This window comes from Spermophilus citellus (assembly GCF_964194105.1).
Source record: "Spermophilus citellus genome assembly, chromosome: 9".
Taxonomy (NCBI): Eukaryota; Metazoa; Chordata; class Mammalia; order Rodentia; family Sciuridae; genus Spermophilus; species Spermophilus citellus.
Window position 1 is genome coordinate 106825386 of NC_138191.1, and position 27569 is coordinate 106852954.

General features: G+C 39.4%; 2 protein-coding genes and 1 pseudogene across 3 annotated transcripts; 1 reads left to right on the forward strand and 2 right to left on the reverse strand.

Moving 5' to 3' along the window:
* Positions 1-3873: 3873 nt before the first annotated feature.
* On the reverse strand, positions 3874-6227 carry LOC308655556 (ATP synthase F(0) complex subunit C3, mitochondrial-like; annotated as a pseudogene). The gene is made up of 2 exons: positions 6143-6227; positions 3874-4395 (listed from the first exon to the last, which is right to left on the reverse strand). The product of its transcript is annotated as an ATP synthase F(0) complex subunit C3, mitochondrial-like (transcript).
* Positions 6228-17060: 10833 nt separating this feature from the next.
* Positions 17061-18008, forward strand: LOC308655953 (olfactory receptor 2A12-like; the record flags this gene model as incomplete). Its single annotated transcript, XM_081306449.1, has 1 exon — positions 17061-18008. One exon carries the CDS (start codon positions 17061-17063, stop codon positions 18006-18008), a length of 948 nt encoding a protein of 315 aa, XP_081162575.1.
* Positions 18009-24714: 6706 nt separating this feature from the next.
* Positions 24715-25653, reverse strand: LOC308655959 (olfactory receptor 2G3-like; the record flags this gene model as incomplete). Its single annotated transcript, XM_081306457.1, has 1 exon — positions 24715-25653. One exon carries the CDS (start codon positions 25651-25653, stop codon positions 24715-24717), a length of 939 nt encoding a protein of 312 aa, XP_081162583.1.
* Between the last annotated feature and the right edge of the window lie 1916 nt (positions 25654-27569).

The window sequence follows — 27569 nt, forward strand, 5'->3', positions numbered from 1 at the left end:
CTTGTCCGGCATGCATGAAGTCCTGGGCTCAATTCCCCCATCCCCAAAAAAGAGTGGATGAGAAACAAACCTTACCATATAGGCGGCAACACAAGAACTTGCACATTTGTAACATGACACCAGAAGATAAAGCTATTTCCCCTGAGATTTTTATTATTATTATTATTATAAGCTTAGCCTTAGGAGGGTTTGCAGTGCAAACTTTTACTATCTGCACAGTTTGAAATAATAACAAAATAATTTGGTTTAAAGTAATAACAGATTGGTAGTGACCTGTCTCCCTAGGCAACTGGTTGAAACAGAGGCAAAACCCTCTGGAAGTATTCATCCTTCAATCCTGGGCTCAAAGGATTTCCATGGTTCAGGGTCAAATAAAAAAACGAGCAACTATACAAGAAATAACACTCTATATGTGAAGAAAAATCAGAAACATGATATAATAGAAACAACACAGACTTTGGATACTAGAAATATTAAATGGAAAAGGAAATATTTGAAGACTTATGGCTGAGAATATTCAATTAATATTGAAGATATTATTCTTCAGGTACAGGAATTTCAATGAATCTCAAACAGGATAAAATTAAATTCACATTTATAGGCAATCCAAGCTCTTATAAGCAATCAGAGAGAAAGAACATATTGCCTATAAATGAGTAGTCAATAAAACTAACTGCTGTCTTCTCAGCACCAACGCAGAATCCAGCAGAGAATAAAGAAATATCTTTGATGTGATGAAAAATGTTTTCAATCTATGTTTTTAAGTTTTTGCACTGAAGTTTGAATCCTGGCCTTCCTTGTGCATGCTAAACATGTATGTGCTCTACCACTGAGTTACACACTCAGCATTCAACTTACAATCCTATATTCTGATAAATCATCTCTCAGGAATGAGAATTTTTGTATTTTATTATTTTGCTCACCATTTACTGAGCTTTCTTATATGTGTAACACTTTTCCCTTGTTCTTCTAGGATCTACTAATTGTAGTAGATATTTTGTTTGGCTCCCCAACTCTCAAAAGAACCCTTCCCCATTGAGTGGTGGAAATGAAGACTGAGAAGTTGATCTCAGTTCAAGAAGTGAACCTTAATAGTCTATTTTCATCACTCCTTGTTTTGTGATTTAAATTGAGAAACATCTTATTAAAATGCAATTTTTGTCTAATTACTTTAATTGGTAAAACTGATTTTTGAATACAAAATAATTTTAACTTATAATACATAAAAATTATATATAACAATTGGATAAAATGTGATGTTTACACACACACACACACACACACACACACACACTTATAACACTTAAATCAGATTAAACATGTCTATCTCCTCAATTGTATATCGGTTCTTCACGGAGATATCTTCAAATATTCTTTCTTCCAGCTTTTTTGAGATATGCAGTAGGTAATTGTTTATAGTGACTCTACTATGTAGTACTATTCCAGAGCCTCTTACTCTTACTCTTACTCCCACTCCCAATTGTAATTAACACCGATTCATCAACCTTTCCCCATCCCTTCCTCTCTCCTCTCCTCTCCCTGGTTCTGGTAACCACCATTCCATTTTTAACTTCTATGAGGTCAAGTTTTTAGATTCCACATTTGATTGCATTATGTCATGCCTGTCTTTCTGTGCCTGGTCTATTTCACTTAACTGTATAAAATATTCTTTCTTCATTTCTTCAGGAAGAAAAAGGCCTACACTTCCTTCAGTGTTACTCCTTGGAGGTCCTTCTAAGACACCATTCCTCCGTCTGGCTTCCTGTGGCTCTCTGCACCAGCCTCCATGAATGAATTATTTTATTTCATTTTTTTGCTTCTGTGGCCATGTTATATCCATGTTATCACAAATGACAGGATTTCATCCTTATTTTTGGCTGAACAGAATTCTATTTTATATATACACTATATTTTCTTTGTCCATTCATTACTTAATGGATACTTAGGCTATTTCCATTAAGGTATTTAAGTTTTTTTTTTTTTTGGTGGTTTTCTATAATTTTTAGGTTTTTTTTTCCAGTTCTATGAATAGTCACTGGTATTTTGATAGAGATTGCACTGTATTTGTAAATCACTTTGGGAAGTGTAGACATTTTAATTTAATATTGATTTTTCCAATTCAAGAACATGGATATCTTTCCATTTCTTTGTGTTCTCTTCAACTTCTTTCAATAGTTTTCTTTTTTTTCTTTCATTGTAGAAATCTCTCACCTCTTTGCTTTTTATTCTTTGGTATTTTATTTTTGGGGTAGCTCTTGAAAATTGGGTTGCTTTCTTATTTTCCTTTTTAAATAATTCACTATTGGTGTCTAATAGCAATGTTACTGATTTTTTAAATTTTTTTTATTGGTTGTTCACAACATTACAAAGCTCTTGACATATCATATTTCATACATTAGATTGAAGTGGGTTATGAACTCCCAATTTTACCCCAAATGCAGATTGCAGAATCACGTCGGTTACACATCCACAATTTTACATAATGCCCTATTAGTAACTGTTGTATTCTGCTACCTTTCCTATCCCCTACTACCCCCCCTCCCCTTCCCTCACATCTTCTCTCTCTACCCCATCTACCGTAATTCATTTCTTTCCTTGTTTATTTTCCCATTCCCCTCACAACCTCTTATATGTAATTTTGTATAGCAATGAGGGTCTCCCTTCATTTCCATGCAATTTCCCTTTTCTCTCTCTTTCCCTCCCATCTCATGTCTCTGTTTAAAGTTAATCTTTTCTTCCTGCTCTTCCTCCCTGCTCTGTTCATAGTTGCTCTCATTATATCAAAGAAGACATTTGGTATTTGTTTTTTAGGGATCGGCTAGCTTCACTAAGCATAATCTGCTCTAGTGCCATCCATTTCCCTGCAAATTCCATGATTTTGTCATTTTTTAGTGATTCGTAATATTCCATAGTGTATAAATGCCACATTTTTTTTATCCATTCATCTATTGAAGGGCATCTGGGTTGGTTCCACAGTCTAGCTATTGTGAATTGTGCTGCTATGAACATCGATGTGGCAGTATCCCTGTAGCATGCTCTTTTAAGGTCTTCAGGGAATAGTCCAAGAAGGGCAATAGAAGGGTCAAATGGTGGTTCCATTCCCATCTTTCCCAGGAATCTCCAAACTGCTTTCCAAATTGGCCGCACCAATTTGCAGTTCCACCAGCAATGTGCAAGAGTACCCTTTTCTCCACATCCTTGCCAGCACTTGTTGTTGTTTGACTTCATAGTGGCTGCCAATCTTACTGGAGTGAGATGGTATCTTAGGGTGGTTTTGATTTGCATTTCTCTGACTGCTAGAGATGGTGAGCATTTTTTCATGTACTTGTTGATTGATTGTATATCCTCCTCTGAGAAGTGTCTGTTCAGGTCCTTGGCCCTATTACTGATTTTTTTAGAAAATATTTTTTTAGTTGTAGATGGACACAACCTTTATTTTATTTGTTTTTTTAATTTTTTTAATATGGTGCCAGGGATTGAACCCAGTGCCTCAGGCATGCTAGGCAAGCACTCTACCCCTGAGCCACAACCCCAGCCCAGATGCTACTGATCTTTATGTGTTGATTTTATATCCTGCAACTTTGCTGAATTGGTTCTAATAATTTTTTGGTGAAGTCTTGGGGTTTTCTGTATATAAGATCATATCATCTACAGTGACAGTTTGACTTCTTCCTTTTCAACTTGAATGAAAAAGCTCAATAATTTCTGCTTTTATTTTATTTTATTTTTTAAGTTTTCATCTTTAAGGAAATGACTTTAGAAACAATGTACATTTCCAAGACCTTAACACTACGGTTTTCAGAATCACAGTAAGATACACTGAATTACATTCATAATTACTATGAATGCCAACATTTCAAGTAGTAATTTCTGTTATATGGCAAACAAGATTAAGAAAATGACCATCAAACAAAAAAGACCCATAGCTTCAAACAAGGCAAATCCCAGGGTGGCATACAAGAACAGCTGCTGCTTCAGCAAAGGGTTTCTGCCAAGGATAAGGCTTCCAAAGACTGTTCCAATACTAGCACCAGAACCAGCCGCTCTTGCTGTTGCAGCACCTTGCACCAATAAATGTGGCAGCAGTACCAATGTTTCTGCTGATTGCACTGGTTTGAAACTCCCATCGGGTTAGCTGACACACACCATTCCAGGCCCCATTAAAAACTGTTGAGTCCTCTCAAGGCCTCTCAGTATTATCTGGTGGAGATAATACTGAGGCAGAAATGGGCCGGGCTGCACCTCTGGATCCAGCACAAATCAGAGCAAGGGTGCAGGTGAGCGTGGCACAGGTGAACACCTTAGACTTCTGGGGCACTATGACTGGAGGATTTGAGTGACAAGCCACATGGGCTCCTCTTCCACTTCCTCTTTTCCCAGAGGTGGTGGTGGCATCTGTTGAAGGAGCGGGCAGAATTTCTGCTTTTCGAAAAACAACTTCGATCTCCCAATTCACTTTCAGAGTATTGAATTGTTTCTCTGTTCTCTTGAAATTTATTGAGTTTCCTTAAAGTAGCTATTTTGAATTCTCCAGTCAAGACTTTGCAGATATAAGTTGATATATGGTTGGTTTTTGGTGTCTTGTTTGTTAGGTGAGATTATGGTTCCCAGGAAGTTGTTGTTGCTATTTTCCACTTCCTCCTCTTCCTCATCCTCCTCTTCCTCTTCCTCCTCCTCCTTTGTAGCTATGTAGATAGAGAATCAGAAATACAGAAAGTTTAAGTGATGTGTCCAACATCTAATGATCCCCTAAATCATGCATGATGGGTAGAAATATATAACATGACTCAAAATATTCAACATAATAGTATTAAGATGTTCCCCAAAAGTGCTTGATGCTTGTTGGTGTACAAAGTCATGTGCACTTTGAATTTCTAGGTAATTATTGGCAATCTTCATAATCTGCCTATCCTTTGGAAATTCTAAGCTGCTGCCTATTTTCTTTAAAACTGAGGACACTTTGGTTACTTCAGCACTACATGGCACTGTATTTCCAGGTTTGCCTCATCAGCTGAGGCTGTGTTGCTGTTGTTTCAGCCCTAGTGGGTGCTCCAAGATAAGGTCTGTCCCATATCTGCAGTTGGCATATTGTCCAGGATGAAGTAAAGGAATGTTTAAAGAGAGTAGTTTGTCCCTGCAAGTCTCAACCTGGGGCCAGGTTGGTCCCAGATACTTTTTCCACAGTCACTGGCCTATGGTCAGGCCCTGTGGGAGTCTGCCTGGCTCTGGGCCTTACCATGGAGAGAACAGTCTCAGGCTCCTATACAATGACTTGGTGCCCACCTCCCTTTTCTTTACCCAAGAGGACAATTATTCTCTCCACGTTGCTGCCTAGGGTTGAGGAGAGAATGGTGAGGGCAGTCCTTTGGCCACCAATGCCACAAGACTAGATCATGCTCGGAACCCACAACTAATGAAATCAGTGCAGCATGGGGGCAGGACCAAGCCCTTTCTGCTATGATAGACTTGCATTCTTCAACCACTGGAACCTGGTCCAGGTGATTCTGGCTGGAATATAAGCCTGACTGACAGGAGCAGCAGGTACTTGGCACTGGGGCCAGTCCAGAGCTCTGTCTGTAGGCAGTGACCTGGGGACCCAGTGTTAGGTTTTATCAGTTCAGCACTGAGTTTCAGAGAAAAGTCCTGTGCTCACTCTTCTTCTCTATTCTCCTGTGGCTGGAGGCTTACTCCTCTCTGCATGAGATAGAGAATGGGTGGTAGAAGCAATCCTTGGGTTGTCTGGGTATAAGCTGGCTCATACCTCTGTCTCACAGCCACAAGGACCTAAAGAGTGGTGGGAGTGTGTACCAGGCCCTCATGTTGGTGGTGAGGAAACACAAGTCTGTGCCACTGGGGTGGCTGATCCCAGGGTAGGTCGAGGAACACTGGCTTGGGGATAGAGGTTGGTGCTGAGTCTCACTGCAGTGTGCTAGCTCTCAACTCCAAGGCAAAATTCTCTGTTCATTTTCCTGCCCTGCTTCCCACAACTGGAGTCTTGCTCCTTGCTGTCTACTTAAGATTAGAGAAGGGTTTGTAGAAGCAGTCCCTTGGCTGCCTGGTCAAGGAGGATCCGGAGACTTAGGGTGTGGATGGCCAGCGTGGAGGCAGGGGACATGGGTCCCTGTCTAGCATTGAGATTCACGGTGGTGGGTCTGGTAATGGGTTTCAAGTCTAAGGTCTAGACGTTCTTTCCTCTTCTTCTCTGAGTAGGAGGTATCCCTTTCCATGTTATGCAGCTAGTACTGCAGGAGGGATGATGTGGGCAACTCTCTTCTTCAATCTGTCTTTCCTTATTATTATACTAAAACCAGGCACTTCAGCCTCTCACCTGACTCCCTTAGTTCTTTAAAGATAGATTTTTGTGAATAGTTATTCAAAATAATGTCTCTGTGGGGAGACCACCATTAGGTATCTTATTTAACTGCCACCTTGCTCTGAATCCCCTGAATCTTAACAATATTATGCCTTCCAACATATGAACAAAACATCTCTCTCCATTTGTTTAGCTCTTTAATTTCTTTCAACAATGTTTTATAGTTTTCAATATGTAGGTCTTACACTACTTCTGTTAAATTTTTCTAAGATTTTGTTCTTTTTGATGCTATAATAAATGGAACTGTATTGTTAATTTCATTTTCAAACTATTCATTGCTGGTGTTTAGAAATATAATTGATTTTGGTATATTGGTCTGCAACCTTAATGAACTCATTTGTTGGTTTTAAAATCTGTGTGTGTGTGTGTGTGTATGAATATTTCTTGGAATTTTGTACATGGAATGTATTATCAACTTGAGTAGATTTAGTTTTACTTCTTCCTTTGCGATCTGATGCCTTTTATTTATTTATTTTTCTTGCTTAATTGTCAAGGTTAGAGTCTTGAATACAATGTTGAATAGAAGTGGCTAGAGTAGACATCTCTGTGTGGTTCCTTATCTCAGGGGGGAAGGCATCTAGTCTTTCATCATTAAGTATGATGTTAGTAGTGGGGTTTTTGTAGATAGATTCCCTTTATCAAGTTGAAGAAATTTTCTTCTATACAAGAATTATTGGTTAAAAGTCTTTTTCTTTCAACCAATGAATATGTAATATAGCCTCCTATCACCTTTATGGTTTCTGATGAGATATCAGCCATTAGTATTATTGAAAAATCCTTGTTTATGATGAGTCGTTTCTCTTTTGCTGCTGTAAAAATCATGTTTTTGGCTTTGGACATTTGATTGAGATGTGTCTAGAAGTGAATCTCTTGAGTTTATCCTATGTGGAGTCTGCTGTTTTCTCAAATTTATAGATTGTTTTTAATCAAATTTGAGAAGTTTTGGCCATTATTTCTTTAAGTATTCTTTTTGCCTTTTTCTCTGCAGCTGTGTTGCTGTGACTACCATTATTTGCTTGTTGATAAACTTGATGGTGCTCTACAAGTTTACAAGGTTCTTAATTTTTTTCTTAATACTCTTTCCTTTTGTTTTTGTACTATTTTCAAGTTTATTGGTTCATTTTTTTTCTTTGTATGAATCATCTGGTAAATTCCTCTAGTAAGTTTTTCATTTTAGTTATTATACTTTTCAACTGCAGAAATTCTTAGTCCACTCCATCACCTGTGAACCCCATGTTTCCTGGCCTCAGGTTCAGTCTCCAGACTCAATCTCTCCCACCCCTGCCCTTTTGAATTCCCATCCAGGTGCATTGCTCTCAGGTGGTCCTACAAGCAGCCAGATGAAGGGGAAGGGGTAGAGCCAGTGGGTTTCCACGATCAGTTGTCCTCTGTGTAAGCCTCTCTTTATATTTGATTTTCTGCTGGTCACTTAGGCACACTTTGTCATGCAGTGTGGGTTTGCCGGACCTGTATTTCAGGCCAGACTCAAGTTTGCCAGGAACTGGCTCCCTCAGCAGCTTGGCCCCACACCACAGCTGCAAAATTGTTCCTTCCGCTCTGTTCTTCATGCAGCTGGGAGGGATGGAGCTTCTTTCCTGCATCAGGAAATTGTCAGTTAGGCAGGCAGTGTCTTTGATCTCTAAAGTCTCCACACGCAGACATGCCTCAGGCTTCCTAAAAATGTGCGTCCCTTTAATTCTCTCATCCCTCCGGTTTTCTCATAGAGGGACCACTCTGGCTGGTGCCTCCAGCTGTGGCAGTGATGGTGGCACCGGGGATTTCTTCCTTCTTTTATTATATCCAACCTCCTGAGTCCCAGATCTCCGTTGAGTGTCTCATATTAAACTCCAGTAAAGCCCTCACTCTTTTTGTGCACCCACCTTGATGAGAAGCTGCCTCTCTACTTTTTTGGCTTCATGCCATGGAACAGCCAGGAAAGTGACCTTCTCTATTCCGCCATCTTGAAAAACCCACTATTCATTCTTTAAACATATTTAAAACAGCAATTTAAAATCCTTGTCTGGTAGGCTTTCTCAGGGATGGTTTCTATTGATTGCCTTTCCCTGCCTGTATGGGCCACACTTTCTTGTATCTCTTCATGAATTATAATTTACTTGTTGAAAAGTGGGACCCTTTAAATAATAGTATGAAGTGACTCTGGGAATAAGATTATTCTTCCTCCCAAGGAGTTATTGTTGCTGATTATTTGGTATTTTTATGAGCTAATTTTATGAGCCCGTGCTCTTTGTCATGTGCTACGGGCCACTGACATCTTAGTTGGCTTGATGGCCAGATGATGATTGGATAGAATTGATTTAAACTCTTGAAATCAATAAATTTTCCACTCTGCTGAGGGAATCTGCATTGAGGCACACCTTCTAACATTCATTTGAGAGTTGACTATGCTGCCTTATTTGCCGTTTCCTGATTGTACAAGGCTTCAACATCAGCCCGAGGTGAGAGTTTGGGAACTCCTCAGGTCTTTTCTATGTAGCTGTAGGTAGGTACATAGCCCTATGTATATGTATGGCCTTTTAGAGTCCAAGGAATATGTCAGAATGTTTCAACAATCCTATCTTCTCCATATTTTTATTTTAAGTTTTGTGACCAGTCTAATATTTGTTCCAGTTGTTATCCACCACTGCATGTAGTAATGGAGTTAATTGATTGGTGTTTTTCAACACATGTCCCTGGAGAATAAGTCTTTTGCCCTGGGTGAAATCCAAGTCAAGTCAGACAAAGCTGTGCAAGAGGGGTGTTATAGGAAATCTGTTTGATCAAATGATGATAACTATCTCTATAATATTTTAATGTTAGTATTAAAGACTAGATATGTAGACTTAGTTAAATCAATTTGGTGCATACAATCAGTTTTCCCATTAATTATTCAACAAAGAATCATAAAACTATATTTTCTGAGTTCTTGCATATTAGAAATGTTTTATATATAGGTATATGTGAGAAAAATGTTGGACTTGATATAATATTGTTCGGGTCACATTACTTTTTTCCCACTGAACACTTTGGGTAAAAATTGTTCTACTGTCCCATTTTCTACCATTGCATGATATGAAAAACTCTGAGGCTAACCTAATATTTTTCTTTATGGTTATTATTTCTTTGGATTCTCCAAAGGGGATTTTATAATTGAAGAAGAGTATACTTAATATGATAGGCCTCTTTGGTGGGTCTCCTCCCTACTTTGAGCCCTATAATTTGAACTAGGGGTGCTGTACCACTGAACAACACCCAAAGTCCATTTTACATTTTATTTTGAGATACAGTCTCACCAAATTGCTGATGCTGGCCTCAAACTTGTGATCCTCCTGCCTCAGCCTCCCAAGTTGCTGGGATTGCATGTGTGAAGCACTGCACCTGACTCTTTGGTAATTTTTCTCTATCACTTTTTACTAGAACAGTATTGTATTGCTTTTGAATATGGTCAAGCTTTATTTTTATTTTAAAATACTGTGTTAAATTTTGAATATTAATTTCTCTCACATTTACTAAGTTTAGTCTTTAAAGATATAAATCAATTGCATATGTCAGTCTTTGTGTCTCACCTCTACAATTCTTTATAATTCTTTTAAATTTTTTATCATTTCCCATTTAATCATTTAATTTTTTAAATTCTAATTTTCCTCTATTGATATGTTGGTTTATTTTTATTTATTTATTTACTTTTTGCAATATCTGGCCTTCTTTTCCTTCCCTCCTTTCCTTCCTTCATTTCTTTTTTCTTTTTTAAAATTTTTGTACCAGGTATTGCATCCTGGAGCACTAAACCACTGAGCCACAACCCCAGCCCATTTTTATTTTTCATTTTGAGACAGGGTCTTGCTAAAGTGCTTAGGGCCTTGCTAAGTCGCTGAGGCTGGCCTTGAACTTGTGATCCTTCTGTCTCAGCCTCCCGAGCTGTATACCACCATGCCTGGCCAAGCACTTTGAATTTGATGGCCATGAAATATTATCTTTAAACTATAGCAACTAACTGTGTTGTATGACACACATAAATCCCTTGAGAATAGAGCCATATATTATTCTTCCAATCTTCAGAGAGCAGACATTCTGGAAAGGCTAATAAAAGATACCTCTCCAAGCCAATATTTATTAATTCACAAATAAAAACTTTGTCTCAGACAGGGTGATCCGGTCCTAAGTTTCATCGGATGGAATCAGGCCTCTGGCCTCTCAGGCATGGCTCTCATATCCTAAGGATGATCAGAAACCAGAGCAGACCCATTTTTCAGTATATGGGCAGATCTATGACTTCCAGGGCTCCATCAGAACTCACATTCCTCTAGTCCTGTATTTCTCAACCTTAGAATCAGTGACCTTGTGGGCTGGGTAACTCACTGTTGCAAAGGGCTGGGTAATTCATTGTTGGATGTTTAGTCACATCTCCAGTCTCTTCCCACTAGAGACCAGTAATAGAACTCCTTCCTGTACCCCAGTTATGATCTGTCCTCAGTTTCAGGTTTTCTCTTTCCTGGTATCATTATCTCTGGGACCTCCTTTCTAGTTTCACCCACACACCAGTATCCAGATGGTAATTCTGAAGTTTAGGCTATTTCATTTCCACATGTTAAATACGCTCAGAATTTCACACTGCCCAGGGCAGAGTTCTAGATTTCCATCATGGTTTAAGGGAGCTTTATAAGCTACCCCTGCTCTGTCTCTGACAGTACCCCTAATTCTCAGATACACACTCAGATCAATCCACCGAATCATTCACTGTTCCTCCAACACGCTGCGAAATTTCATGTCATCTCTTTTTGCTTTCCTGTGTCCAAGATTGTCATTCCTTCTCATACAGAATATTCTACTCCATATTAGAGTCCCAATGTGAAGTCATTCTCCTAGGAAAACTTTACCTCTTCAGAGTCCCTGCATTTAATGCAGTTTTCATTAAATGGTCTAAAAATTTGTGTTTATTTACAAAGAAAAATTCCCCTTGGCTTTACATTCCATCTTCCTAGCATCAGACCCTGCCCAGAAGAGAGAGAAAATCTGAATCCTGGATGACAAAAAGAGGAAGAGTCAAAGACAGATGATGGGTGACACTCTCTTGGGTGACAGAAGTCATGCAGGCTTGTTGGTCTTGGGTCTGTGGGTAGGCTTGCAAGCTGGGCTCCTCAGAGTCTTCACAGGTCGCCCAGGAATTCCAACCACTATGATGGAAAGTGAGTCTTCAGGAGAGCCTCTGAGACAAAGAAGGTGGCCCTGAAATCTAGGAGAGAATCAAAGACCTAAGATGCGGAGTCCAGAAAAGGCAAAATGGGGCAGAATAATGCACTTGCTACAAGCCAGGCACAGACCTTAAGATATTACACTTAACCTATTTTATATTTACAACATTTTCTCTTTACAACCCAGTGAGTCAGGTTCTGTTTTACTGACAAAAGGTCTGGAGGCCCAGACAGGTTTTTGAAACTTGTCCCAGTTACACTTGGTTATGTGTAAATCAGGAACCCAACCCATGCAGTATGGTGCTAACCCAGAGAAAAGACTGAGCCTGGGAGGGCATGGACAAGAAGAATGGCCCGAGCAGGCCAAGAGGGGCCCTGGGAGTGGTCAGGGTTTGGGCTGTACACAGCTGAGGGTAGTAGGTGTTGGAGTTCCCACTTGTTGTTCAGATCTTGGGGAATTCAAAGGCACAGGAAGCTCATTAGGAAGTTGCTAGAATTGTCCTCCTGGGATCCAGGCTCCCTGGAGCATAGTTTCAAAGGAGAGCCTCTCCACCTCCTGATACATCCCTCACACAGAGCCCAGCAGCCGTGAAGAGAAAGGAGAGTAGGGGAAGGGGAACCGAGAGCTGTTTCTCCCCGTTCTACTGCCCTCCTGTCCCTCTCTTTCTGTCAGACTTAGGGTGTGCATTTCTGTCAAGCATCTGGTCTTCAGTTATCAGGAAAGACAAGGTGAAAGAACAGGGACTTTTTCAGGAAGGCTAAGGTAATTGGCTGTTCCATGTCCCCATCTTAACCAGGTTTGGTCCTGACAAGAGGGTGGCAGATGGGATATGGGGAGATTAGCGAGACACCACTGGATAGAAGATAGAAGGTAGAAGTGCATGAGGGGTTCAAAGGGAAGGTAGGGATTTGGGGAACAACCTTGGAACTGAGAGTTTCTCTAAGGATATCTTATTGAACAGGGGACAGATGCCTCTCACACATATCCTGGCCATCCAGTGATGTTCCTTATTACAATCACCCAGGACAGCAGGGCTGAATGTGTTCTGCAGCCTGTTCACCCAGCCCCACCTCCCATTCTCTCTGCCTCTTCCCCTTTAAGCATCCATTCTCTTTTCCACATTCTGCCCCATAGTAACTGTACTTAACAGGCACAGATCAGGTGAAAAAGTTCTTTTATCAAGACTGCTCTTAAAAAATGCCATTGGGCCAAGTAAGCCAGTGGGCCTGGGAGAGGGTAGTCACAAGTGAGGGGTTACTACAATTCTCCAGGCATCAGGACCAGGGAAAGTTAGAAAATAAAGAGGACAGAGAAGATGGGAGGGTCCTTAACTCTTCCTGATAGACTGGACCTCAGTAGACCTTCTCTCTCTAAGGCTGGGTTAATACCCATGCATCCCTCACATGTTGTCTTATAGTTTGGCCTCCTATAACAAAAATAGCATAGACAGGGGGGTTTAGAAAACTAAAATGTATTTCTCACAATTATGGAGGCTGGAAAGTCTGAAATCAAGGTGCCAGCATGAGTAGGTTCTGGTGAATGAATGCCCTCTTCCTGGTTATGTCCTTACCTGTCCTGTGTCTCCTCCTCCTTTATAAGGGCACTGATTCCATCCTTATCCCAATAAAAGCCCATCTACATGATCTAAGTGTAACCCCAATTACCTCCCAAAGACCCCACCTACTAACACCATCCTATTGGGGGTTAGGGTCTCCTATGAATTTAGGGAGGGGTGTGCAAACATGCAGTCTATAATAGATATGATTAGTAGATCCAGCATGAACTTCTCAACAGAAACAGAGCTCTTTGCCTCTCAGGATGGTCTTTTATATCTGGGAACAGCCCAGAGAAAATCTTCAGCTTGTCATGCTGGTAATATTTATGCCCAATTCTATGCTTGGAGCTTTGTTCAACAAATCTTATCCATGGTTCCTTAACAAAGCCCTTCAGATACTTCTGCAGATGGACCTCAGCATCCTCCCTAATTTAAATTTCTGCAGAGTAAAACATCACCACTTGCTTAAATTTATTCATTACAACATATCTTCCTACAGGCCCAAACCTTCCACATATCCCTCTAAGGCATGGGTCCCAGACATAGTAGAATCTACCATCCAAATGTGTTTGCCCCCCTGGAGGGGAAAGATGTCAATCATCACGCTTTTTCCTGCTTTTAGGATGGAGTCCAAAACTTCTATGCCCGCTTTCATAGTTTAGTAAATATTCACTGAGTTCCCACCATGCACTGGGTACAATGATTAACACTGGAGATATATTAGTGGACAAAACAAAATTTCTGCTTTAATCATCTCATTGGGGGTAGCAGATAATAATTAGACAAGTAGATAAGTTCTTTTTTTAAAAAGAAGTGAGAAGTACAATGAAAAATGAAGCAAGTTAAAGAAACAGTGAAGGACAGCCGTATTTCATAAAGAATGGTATGAAAAGAGTTCTCTGATGAGATGATAACTGGGCAGAAGATCAGAAGTAAGAGAACAAGCTCAATATGAAGATATCTGGTGAAAGAAGCACAGGTGGAGTATTATGTTGAAGGTTTTTAGGTGAAAGCCTGGGTGGCAGACGATGGAACAGAAAGGTTTACAGTGTGGGTTTTGTGGAGTGAACAGTGGCAACAGCAAAGGAGATGAGACCCAAGAGGTAAATGATATAGTGAAAATCAAGAATTTAGTTTTGCACACAAGTTAGAGATGACTGTTAAATATCCAGAAAGGGGTTTCAAGGAGGCAGTTGTCAGCATGGAGTTCTATGTAAGGGAGAAATGTGGAGATGCATGTAAGCACAGACTGTCTGGTTTCAGACTGTAGTTCTTGTTGGATGGTTTTGGATCCTGATTCTGTGTGCACAGCATTTGCTGTCCTCATTTTAGGCAAAACAGATGTTGAAAAGGAAAGAGCTCAGAGTTATCCAGTAAACTTGACACAGATCTACTTCCCAATTTTTGACATGATGCTGACTTTCCAGGTATTCTGTCTATGCTCATTCTTACCTTCCTTCCATCAAGGAGGCTCCTCCTCTGATTTGAGTCCTCTTCTAGTCTGGAGCTGATTCTCTCCTGATCCATCAAAGCCCACTCCATGATTTAGTCTGTCACTTCTTCACCCCTCTTGTATAATTGACAATTTCCATCACTGTGTGAGCAAGCTGTCATTCTTATGTCATTAAAATCTACTTCCTTCACCACGTTTCTCCTGACTTATACCTCTTGTCCACCTTGTGCAAATGTCTCAGAAAGCTAGCCAACAATGACTTGCCTAATAAACTTTGGAGCTATTCTTTCAAAGTCTCCTTGCTGCTAAAAACAGTGGGCATTTTTTTGGTTCTTGTCTCACTTGATGTCTATAAACATTTGACCACAAAAACCATCCTCTCCTTGGAGACTTTGTCTCTAATCCCTGTGTCAGATGTCATAATTCCTCGGCCCCTTAATACCATTTTCCTCTCTGGAGTCTCTCTTTGAAGCCAGCCCTTAAGTGCTGTGGTTTCACAGTCTTCTGCTTTTAGCTGTCTCCCTTTATACACCCTCTGGGGTGACCTCATCCCCTCAATGGCTTTAGCAGCTGTAGAGTGTCAATGGCATTCACATTCCTACCTCAAAGCTTTTTCTTCAGTTCTAGACACAAGAATCCAACAGACACAAGGAATCCCACAAGCTGCCTCAGCCATGAACTAGACTTATCATATGATCTTCTCATCTCCTTCCCCAAACTTTCTACGCCCGTGTTGATCATCTCAGCGAATGGCACCATCTCCCATCCATACCCACACCTGGGTGCTATGTGTAATTGTATGTGCTATACTTTTATGCACCTGGCAGCGAAGCGGGTTTGTCTATACCAGTGTCACCACAAATGGTTGAGGAATGTATTAGTGTACGTCAGCTATGATATCACTGGACAATAGGACTTTTTTAGTTCCATTATAATCTTAGAGGATACTGTCATATATGTTGTCTATTCTTGACTCAATTGTTACATGGTGCATGTCTGTAAGAATGCCACAGTGACTTTGTATAGCTGGCAAAGCCTGAGATACTATCTGGACCTCTACAGAGGAGGTATTCTAACACCTCACCTGGAGACTGAACCATGCATCCTATTGCAGGCTCATTTAAATTAGTACTTACCACTTCCTAAACAATGCAGAAATCTTAGAATAGTTTAGGTCCATTTATCCATTTCCCTTCCTACTTGTTGGGCTATTTTGGCATATATTTTACATATAGACACACACACACATGCGCGCACACACACACACACACACACACTCCAAGATCCACGAGATATTCTTATTTTTGTTGCTTTAAACAATTGACATTCTACATGTTTACCCACACTGCTTCGTATTTTTCTCATCTTCATTCTTTCTTCATTTTTATGCATCTGTCAAGGATCATTTTCCTTCAGACTGCAGGAGTTCTTTAAAATCCCTTTTACTGTGGGTCTTTTGGTAATCAGTTATTGTTTTCATTTGAGAGCAAACAGTTTTAATTTCTGAAGGATATATTTGTTGACTATAAAGGTTTGAGTTGGTGGTTTTCTATTCTCCACTCCTCTTCCCTTCCTCTCCTTCCCCCTCTTCCCCGTCTCTCTCCCCTTTCAACACATCAAAAGTGTCATTCAGTTGTCTTCTGTTTTCTATAGTTTCTGTGGCAAGACTTGAGCCTGTCTCATCGCTGTTCATTTAAAGGTAATCAGTGTTTTTTTTTCCCCCCTAAGGTCTCTTTGAAGATAGCATTTTTGGTTTTTCAGCAGTTTTTCTTTGTATTTATCTTTCCTGGAGCTCAATGGACAGCAGCTCCATTCCATAGGTCGACACCTTTCCTCCATTTGGTAAAACTGTTGAACATTACTTTTTAAGTTATTTTATTGCCTCCACCACCTGGTATCACTCACCTCTGATTCGTGAAAACACAGGATTTTGACCCTTCATTGAATATAATTTATTTCTAAGTAATGGTTATTTTCTTGCTATTCCAAGCTCTAGTAACAGTGTCTCTAAAGTTTCTTGTGTCCCATCAAGTTCTTTGAGTGGCCCAACTGAGACTGATTTGGGGAGGAGTTCCTAGGTGGAGGCATGTTTTCCCATTGGGTATGAAATGCATAACAATTGCTATGTTCTTAACCATCCGTTTCTTTCCTTAATCTCTTTGAATTTTTTAAAAAAGTTAAACGAACTATGAAATGCAAGACATTAATTTTGGACCCTCTTTTTTTCAAATTCTACATTTCAGTGTAGAACTTGTTACTTGAGATCTCTGAATAAACTAAAACTATATAGTAAAATATTAACATGCCATTTTCTAGCAAGTGGAAATTGTTTTAAAAAATTTGGTCCCTGGCTTTGTGGGTTCTATTGTGTATTTATTTTGCTACTTGGGTTTGGCACTCCTATTACAAGAATAGCTGCAGGGTTAGTCTGGAGACTCCACCTTCATGATGATAGCTCTTGCTCTCTGTTTTTTCTCTACAGCAGAAGGATGCAGGACTTGCTCTGGAGAAACCACAGCTCTGTTACTGAATTCATTCTTCTAGGATTCTCCAGGGACACAAAGATAAATGCTATTCTATTTGGTGTCTTTCTCTTTCTCTACCTCATCACCCTCCTGGGCAATGGGCTCATTATCACTTTGATACGCATGGATTTCCGCCTCCACACACCCATGTACTTTTTCCTCAGTGTCTTATCCATTCTGGACATGGGCTATGTCACCACCACAGTGCCCCAAATGCTGGTTCATCTGGTTTGTGAGAAGAAGACCATCTCTTATATTGGATGTGTGGCCCAGATGTACATCTTCCTGATGCTGGGAATCACTGAGTCTTGGCTTTTTGCCATCATGGCTTATGACAGGTATGTGGCCATTTGCCACCCTCTCAGGTACAAAATCATCATGAGCCCTTCACTGTGTGGGTCATTGGTGGCCTTCTGTGGATTCTGGGGTATCAGTTGTGCCCTGATATACACAGTCTCTGCTATGATTCTTCCCTATTGTGGCCCCAATGAGATCAACCACTTCTTCTGTGAAGTACCTGCTGTTTTGAAGTTGGCCTGTGCAGACACCTCTCTCAATGACCAGGTGGACTTCATCCTGGGATTCATTCTTCTTTTGGTTCCACTCTCCCTCATCATCATGGTCTACATCAATATCTTTGCTGCCATCCTGAAGATCCGCTCAACCCAAGGGCGGCTCAAGGCCTTCTCCACCTGTGCTTCTCACATCACTGTGGTCACCATGTTCTCTATCCCATGTATGGTCATGTATATGAGACCTGGATCTGAGTCCTCCCCAGAAGAGGATAAGAAGCTGGCTCTGTTCTACAATGTCATCTCTGCTTTCCTGAACCCCCTCATCTACAGCCTCCGGAACAAAGATGTGAAGAGGGCTTTCCTCAAAGTGTTAGGCCATGACAAAGGGTCAGAATGATGTCCCAGAAGCATGAACACCAAGAACCAAGCCAAAGACAACAGCCTACATATCTTCTTCATCCAAATTCCTTCTAACATCCAGTGGGCACACATGATATATTAATGGAAGATATTTGGCGAAATTATGTTTGAGAAGGCTAGGACAGTGGGTGCCTCTCAAACATGAGCACACCAGATCATAGACTCCATAAAGGCAGGTCCCGTAGTGATCTCTCTTATTATCAGCTTAGACTATCAGGCACAGAATTAGCATCAACATGTGGGTGATTTAATTAATGAAATAAGTTCAAACTGAAGGGCATACGGTGCCTCCAAGACACCCAGATTAGTAACCTGACTACAGGTCAATCAGATGATAACTCCTGAAGAAAGAACAATTTGAGCTAAGTCAGTGGCTATCACAGTAAATAGAGTAATACAGGTCATTATTATCTAGTACTATTAGGACAGTATGAACTTAAGGTACATAAACCCTCATGCCATTAAAGAGAAGAGCTCTTTTTTTGGGAAGTGATATTTGTAGGGAGGAGATAATCTAGGGTGAACGTATCACCTCTTCCATAGACTTCATAATGTACTTTCAACTTCGTTTAAGTACATTGACATAAAATGAATTATGGAATTTACAATTTATATACAATAAATCCAATATAATTTGTATCCAGTTATATAGTCTGATGAGTCCTGATGCATGTGTATACCTGTGAAACCATCACCACAATCAACATCAAGTTTCCTGACTCTTTGCAATCCCTATGTATTAATAACCTAAAGCCATGTACTTAATTGCCCCAAAATTTGGTGGATAAAATTGCAAAAATTTATTGTTTTGCAGTTTCTAGGGGTCAAGAATATCAATGAATCTGAGATGGGTTGCTGGATTAGGGAGTCTCACAAGGTTGCTATCAATGTACAAGCCAGGGTTGCAGATTTTCCAAAGCTCATCTGGAGAAGAATCTGCTTTCAATTTCACAAGATGGTTGTTGCAAGGATTCAACGGGGCCTGTTTAATTATTGACTATTATGCAGAGGATCCATCAGTTCTTTGCCATGTGTGCCTCTCTATAGAGCTGTTCACCAACTGGCAAAAAAAGAGCTTTTCTCTTTAATGGCATGAGGGTTTAATGGCTTCAGTGGAACGAACAAGCAAGAGAGAGGTTGTGAGCAGTGTGGAAGTCTGGCCAGTTGGAGTCTAATTTTGAAAGAGTTGTCCATCACTCATGGGCTATTTTTTCATGAGAAGTGAACTTCTAGGTCCAGTCCAAACTCAGTGGGAGGGTGCTGCAATCTGCATGGCCATTAATTCAGAAACCAGCAAGGGGCGACTGGGGGGGGGGTGGTTAGAAAAGAAATACTTAAAGAAAACTGGGACCAGGTGCGACATCATCCTCTGGTGGAAGAACAATGACCCAGAGCTAGCTCAGCATGTTTATCATATAGGTTTTATCATCAAAAGAGTTTCTATGAAAGTTCCTTCAAAGAAGGCAAGCTGAAGATCAAAGCACTGGCAAACAATTATGATTATCTACTTATGCTCATAATTCTCTATCCCCAGCAGCTGGTGAATTTTATAATCAGCTTGTCTGCACCAACAAAAAGTCCTGCTGCAGTTTTGGTGGGCATTGCATGAAAAAGATCCGTTTAGAAAGAATTGAAAACTGGCTTTTATCTGAATCTTCTAGTTCACCAACAAGGTATGTCCTTTCACCTACTTAGTGAAAGGAAAGCAAAGAACCAGGAGAAGGCAAGCGAGAAATTAAAGAAACCAGGCAGAGATACACACAAGAGTTTGTCAGAGCTGACAAATAAAGGCACATCTCTCCATAGATAGAGAAAGGCGTACAGACTTGGGTTGCAGACTTTTATAGGGGTGGCTCAGGGATTAGAGCCAGGAGGGTCCTAATGTGGGCGATTAAGGGTGGGGTTAGTACCCCTTGGGCAGGAAACAGTGCAGGTGGTGAAGGGTTGGGGTTGGTACGAGGGAGTCGTGAGCCTTTCTCAGAAAAGCCCTTGGGCAGGAAAAGCAAAACCTTTCCTTAAAATGGTGGCTGTCACTTAAGACGGCCACCCAGATGCTAAGCAAGGATCTTACACTTAAGTTTATTGATTCTTTTTCATCATGTTTGTTAAGTTTTACCTACATAGTTAAATGAGATAGTGTGGTCTTAATTTTGTTTTCTAATAGTTATTGCTGTTATATAGAAATAAGATTAATCTTTGGGTATTAGCTTTGCATCCTGTGACATTGGTAAACCTATTAATTAGTTCTAAGAGGTTTTTGTTTGTTTAGAACACATAGATATTTCTATATAGACAATCATATCATCAGCAAATAGAGATAGTTTGAATTCTTCTTTCCAATCTTTTATTTTCTTGCCTTATTGCACTGGTGAGGTCTGACTTCCAATACTGTTTTAAAGAGAAGTGGTGAGAGGAAGCAAGCACCCTTGGCTTTTTCCTAATGGTAGGGGGAAAGTACCTAATCTTTTATCATTATATATAATGTAATATTAGCTGGATGTTTTACCAAGATGAGAAGGTTCCCTTCTAGTCTCAGTTTGCTAAGTTTTGTTTTGTTTAAATCACGGATGAGTGTCAAATTTTGTCAAATGCCTTTTCAGATTCAATTGATATGATCATAACAGAAAAGGAAGATTTTCTTCTTTAGACTATTAACATGATGAATGACTTTGATTTTCAAATATTGGCCCAGCCTTGCATTCCTAGAATAAAGCACACTTGGCTATAGTATTTACTCTTTATATGGATTTGATCTGTGTCTTAGCTGAGGTCACCATACAATGATGAAATACCACAGACTGGGTTAAACAATAAGAATTTATTTCTCCCAGTTCCAAAAGTTGGGAAGTCCAAGATTGAGGAGCTGATAGATTTGTTTCTTGGTTAGAGCTCTCTTTTTGACTTGTAGACGGCTGCCCTTTTGTCATGTTCTCACATGGCCTTTCCTCTGGTGTGAATTCTGTTGTGAGGGCCCTGTCCTCTTGATTTCATCTATACCTAATTAGTCACCAAAAGCCCCATCTCTAAATATATTTTGGATGACCAGGGCTTCAACATAGGAATGGGGAGCAGGGAATACAATTTTGCCCATAGGTTAAAAAGCTTTTCATCTATTTCATTTTTAGTGAGTACTCTGTGTTTTTTGAGTAATTTGTTTAATCCTTTAACATCATTTAAATGGGTTTGTAGTGATGTCCCCTCTTTTTTCCTTATATTTGTATTTTGTGTCAGTTTGGCTAAAATGTTGTCAATTTTATGGTGCTTTCAAAGACCTGGTTTTTAGCTTATTGATTTTCTTTATTGCTTTTTTATATTTTACTTTAATTTTGTTTTCATCTTTATTATTTTCTTCCTTATGTTTATTTTTGGGTGTATTTTTATTTTTATTTTTATTTTTTTAGTTTTTTGATGGGAACTTATATAGCTTGAGGACTTTTCTTTTTTTTCTAATATATGTCATTAGTACTATTAATCTCCTTTTCCAAAGAGGTTAATTCTTTAGCCATAAATTACAGACCTTTATGTGTTATTCTTTCACCTTCTTTCTGTGAAATATTTTTTCATTTCTCTTGAATTTCCTCTTTGATCCATGGATTATTTAAAAGTGTGGAATTTAATTTCTAATAATTTGGAGAATTTTCTATTATCTTTCTGTTATTGATTAATAGTTTGGTTCTTTGTGGCCAGAGAACTTACCTTGTTTGATTTTACTTATTTTAAAATTTACATTATTTCCCAGGATATGGTGTATCTTAGCAAATATTAAACTTTTGCTAGGAAAGAGCTACATTTAATTTTTTTTTTTTTTAGTTGTAGATGGACACAATACCTTTATTTATTTATTTTTATGTGGTTCTGAGGATTGAACCCTGTGCCTCACACATGTTAGGCAAGCACTTCACCACTGAGCCACAACCCCAGCCCCAAGAACTATATTTTTTTCCATCTTGTTTTTTCTCTTTTTTTCCTCTGCATGTAAGACTGTTTGATATTATCCTACATCTCTTGATGTTATGTTCATTTTCCACCTTTTTTTCCTTTTAGTGTTTCACAGCATGAGTTCATTGGTTCTTTTCTCTGTCATATTCTTTTTCAGATAAGTTAGTAGAATAAACCATTCAGTTATGATATCATGCTTTTTATGTCTGGTATTTTCAATTGGACTTTCAAAAATTATTATTCTTAGAGCAGCTTTAAGTTTACAGAAAAATTGCACAGAAAGTGAAATTCTAATATATCCCTTCCCACCATCCCCAATAGTTTTCTCTGTTATTAATAATCTCATATTAATGTGTATTTATTATAATTGATGAAGCAATATTGATACATTATAATCAACTAAGGTCCATAACTGGAGTAATGTGTGTGTGTGTGTGTGTGTGTGTGTGTGTGTGTGTGTGTTAGGAGAGAAGCATTGACTTAGTAGCCCTCTCCCACCATTATAGATTTTGATATTTGATTTCATGAGTAAAAAGGCATTTACAACCACTAGTGGTGTGATCACAAGCTGTTTCCTGCTTTTTGATTTGCTTTACATCATGTTGGGAGAATTCACATTAAACTTATGAAATAACATTTTCAATGGCCACAGAGTAAGTACACCATTATGCGTCCATACCATATTTAAAAAAAATCTTTATTTTATTTTTATGTGGTGCTGAGGATCAAACCCAGTGCCTCATGCATGCCAGGTGAGCGCGCTACCACTTGAGCCATATCCCCAGCCCCTAAACCATATTTTAATGACACACTATTATAAAAGTTTTTTCAATTAACTTCACTTTTTCCCTATCGTAAGTCACACAATGAAAAATTTTGTGTTACATTTTTTTGTGCTTCTGATATCTATTTCTTAAAATGTCCCCAAAGTAGAATTATTGGATTGAAGGGCATGGACATGTTTAATATTCTTAATTCATAAAACTATTCATCTTCAAAAAGATTAATCTATATTTCCACTAGCAAGTTACGAATGTCCATGTTTCATTGCATTTTGGCCACCTCTGACTTTATTTAAAGACTCTGGCAATTTCAAAGTGATACATTTCATTGATATTTTAATTTGCATTTTTTGGTGCTTATTGTGGTGGGATTTCCTTATATGTTTATCCACAGTTTGGATTTCTGTTGCTAGTTTTCTGAAGTATTTGTATTTTTGTTACTAATTTATGAAAGCTCTTTTTGGGTTAATGATACTAACCATGTATCTGTAAGTATTTTGCAATGATAGCTCCTGTTTTGTCACCTACCTTTAATTTTGCAGTATTACTTATGCAACACTCTGGATCCTGGGTTCCCACCTTTGAGATCACTGGGAACCTGTACCCTTGGGATGGATCCTGGCTGTCATAGGGAGCACAGGCATTCATGTTAAAATTTTCAGGTTGTCCCAGCTGATTTTTTTTTTTTTTTGCAAGGGATTGCATAGGCGGAATATATCAGTGAGAAACTGAGGAAGAAGAACTGAGGGGAGGAGCTGCATATTAACTTGTGAGGCACATCTCTAGGGCCTTCTAGGGGTTGCTGTGTTGGGTACTGGAGTTTCTGTAGCATCTAATAGAGGGAGAAACCAGGACAGGATAATGATGGGTGACCCTACAGAATGGTGAAGCCTGGAAAGAAAACAATTTGTGTTTGTAAAGATTCTACTAGGAATATGCAGAGTTTGGTTGGTGGAGTTTCCTCCAATTGAAAGGGAACAGAACCAAAACTCCCCGTTGAGTTTTCCCTCTCTCCTGACACTGCCTACATTTTGCATCTGAGGGCAGGCAGAGCTCTGCCCATTCTCTCCCCTTCTAATTTCCCTAATTTCTCTCCTCTTTTCTGTGAACAGAGTCCCTTTCCCTTGATATCACCTAAGTTAGGCTGCAATTTTCCAAAATGGACCTTATTAAAACAAGGGGAGAAGGGAAAATCAAGAGGTAAAAAAATTTTTTAAAGCACACACACACACACACACACACACACACACACACACCAGACACATTGGTTATAAACCAGTGCTTTCCCCAAGATCATTTCAATCAGCCTCGTGTACTCTAAGTGGCACACTTCGTAGGTGGGTAGACATAGGTTTGTTTCTTCCTTTGCAGGTCTGTTTCACTCTAAGATTCTCCACTTTGCAGTTTGTGGGTTTCTAGTTTTGCTTTTCCCTCTAGTCCTCTAGTCACTTCCACAGCCCAGGAAGATCATGGCTGATTACTAGTTGATGGTTCATTCCTCAGCAATAAATTCAGTTAATCAACAAATATACTAGAACTAACTTTATTGAAAGATTACTATATGCCAGGCCCTGTACTAAGCACTTTTCATAAATTATCTCATTTCATCATTGCAACTTCCATGTGAGGAAGAATTATAAACCTCAGAAATTAAATGACTGGCAAAAATTTATGAATCTAATAATCAGTAAAAAACAAGGCTCTTATTCTGGTTTGTCTGGCACTAAAATCCAAGCTCTTCACTACTGCATCCTACCATCACACTTGTTTGTCTCAAATAACATCACCATTCATATAGCAGATGGCAGGTACCCTGTACCTCTCCCACTTTGCTTGGGTGAAGAGCTGGCTTGACAGAGCCAGTTCTTCCTCGTCTCATGGAAGAGTCTTGGGGAGTGGGTGATTGTAAGTCTTGCTTTTTTTTTTTTTTTTTTTTTTTTAGCTCTCCAGGTCTTTAAAGCCTCACTCTGGAGCCCTGCTCCATCCCATCAATTTGAGGAAAGCCTTTTTCACATCCTTGTTCCTTAGACTGTAGATGACAGGATTGAGGAAGGCTGTGGCAATATTATAGAAAAGAGCCATTTTCTTGCCGCTGTTTGATAAGGACCCAGAGCCAGGGCTCATGTACATGAGGATACATGGAATGGCGAACATGGTGACCACAGTGATGTGGGAGGCACAGGTGGAGAAGGCCTTGATCCTCCCCTGGGCAGAACGGATCTTCAGGATGGTGGCAAAGATGTTGGCATAGACGATGACAACCAGGGTGAGTGGAACCACAATGACATTGAAGCCTGTGATGAAGTCCACCAAGTCATTGAGGGATGTGTCTGCACAGGCCAGCTTCAGAACAGCAGGGACCTCACAGAAGTAGTGGTCAATTTCATTAGGACCACAGTAGGGCAGGTACATAGCAAAGAAGGTATAGCACAGGCCACCCACCACACCATAGGCTGCACAGACACCCACCAAAAGCAGACACATCCTACGTCTCATGATGACCTTGTATCGGAGAGGGTGGCAGATGGCCACATACCTGTCCACAGACATGATGGAGAAAAGCCAGGACTCTGTAACCCCAAAGAGGAGGAAGATGTACATCTGGGCCACACATCTAGCAAAAGAGATGGTCCTCTTCTTGCTGAGAATATGCACAAGCATCTGGGGCACAGTAGTGGTGGTGTAGCACACGTCCAGCAGGGAGAGGACACTGATGAAAAAGTACATGGGTGTGTGGAGACGCAAGTCCTGGTGGATGAGTGTGATAAGGAGACTGTTGCTCACAAGGATCAGCAGGTAGAAAACTAAAAAGAAGGTGAAGAGCAGAGGGTTGGTCCTGGGGTTGGGGGTGAAGCCCAGTAGAATGAATTCTGTCACGGTGGACTGGTTGAGTTCCTGCATTGTGATCTTCCTGTTTTTAAAGAGTTTTTAGGATATGGAATTTATTGAGTGCCTGTGTCAAGAGAATGTAAGGAATTTGCACACCCATTGTTTCACTTACATTTTCTAACAGTATCAGGAAGCTTTGGATTGAAACGTGGAAACACCAAAAATAATTCCCAATTGTATTTTGAATGATTTTGGAATGAGATTCAGGATTTACTGAGAGTCACACTGATGCAAATGGTATTTCCAGTCAGTCCAGGGTAGCAGCGTAGATTATGTTCTTTTCTGGCCTATGGGAATCTGTTTCTCCTTTTCGTGACTCAACCTTATGTTGACTCCATTTTCCTTTTTCTCTTGGGACTACAGAAGTTGCTAAGCCCTATGTGGATGAAGATCAGGATCAGAGTTGGGACTATTAAATTCATTATTTGGATTAAAGTTTTTTTTTAATCATTGTTCGGATGCGATTTAAGGACATTGGGCACTAAATTAAATTTTAAGTACAATAAAGATTAGAGTTAAAATTTAACATTTAGTTTTCTAAACTGAATCTTGACTGAGCTTCAATGGCATTGATTATGTCAGTCATTCAATAATTTTTATCAACATGTTCACTATAACATTGTCTTAACAAATATGAAGGTTGTTTTTCTTAAATGTGGGGGCAGGATATTTTATAGTTAAGAGAAGATTTTGGATAAATTGAGTTTGGCTCTATAAACAATTTTTGGAATTACCAATATAAGAATAATCCTAGTGTATACATACAAAGGAGATATAATCTTAAGTTAAAATGTTTGAATTGCACAATTAATTATTTTTTGTCATGCTTTCTTAATTAGAAATACTACAAAGACTTGTCTTTCACACTGTCAGTGTGGTGCCAATAAACTGGTTTTGCTTTGTTGGAGACAATGAACATCAGGAGATTCAAATTTTTTTCCCTGTGGTTGAGTCTACCTTTTAATATTCATTGTTGTTCTGCTTTATGACTCAAAAATATTTGCTTTGTTCCTAACATACTCAAAATTCTAGGGATTGTAGGAAACTTTGCAGGACGAAATCCATAAAATGGTTTTGTGAAAGGGCAATTTTTGCTAAGAGCTGATGATATGTGGCTGGGTAGAATATCTCAAGGTATCCGTTTTTGATTGGGACCCCTTTTAGTACCCTGGCTTCATAGATTCCTTTCAAATTTCTGTTTTCTGAACTGTCACAGAGACATTTAATATGGCATATATAGAAACTATCTTGACTTTATAAAGAATATCTGGCATAAACCAAAAGCCAACACTATGCTTCATACTAACACTATACAGTTGAGGACATTAAGGAGGACCTGCAGGCCAAATATAACCTTAGACCTGTTTTGTTTGGTTGTTTAGTTTTTAAAAGGGGTGCTTCACCACTGAGCCACATCCCTAGCTCTTTTTATTATTAATTTTTAAATTTTGCAATAGGGTCTTGCTAAATTGCTTAGAATCTCACTAAATTATGAGGCTGGCCTCAAAGTTGTGATTCTCCTGCCTCAGCCTTCTGTATCACTGGGATTACAGATATGCACAACTGTGCCAGGCTTAACTGCCAATATTTTACTTATACATAAAAAAGTAGATCTTCTATAGGAAAGATCAGTGGAGTAGAAGGCAGTTATCAATAGGGAGGGAGAAGAGATAGGAAAAGGGAAGAAAAGCGAATGAATTTAACAAAACCACACTGTTCATACATATATGAATATATCACTGGGAATTCCACTTTTATGTATATGTAGGAAGTACCAATTAAAAATAAATAAACGAGTGAAAGAAAGATCAGTAGAGGACGGGAAATAGGGAAAGGAAAGAGTAGAAGGAACTGGAAATGAAAATGGAATGAATCAAATTTCATGCATGTCTGATTTTTTTCAAAACGAACCCAACTATTATGTATAA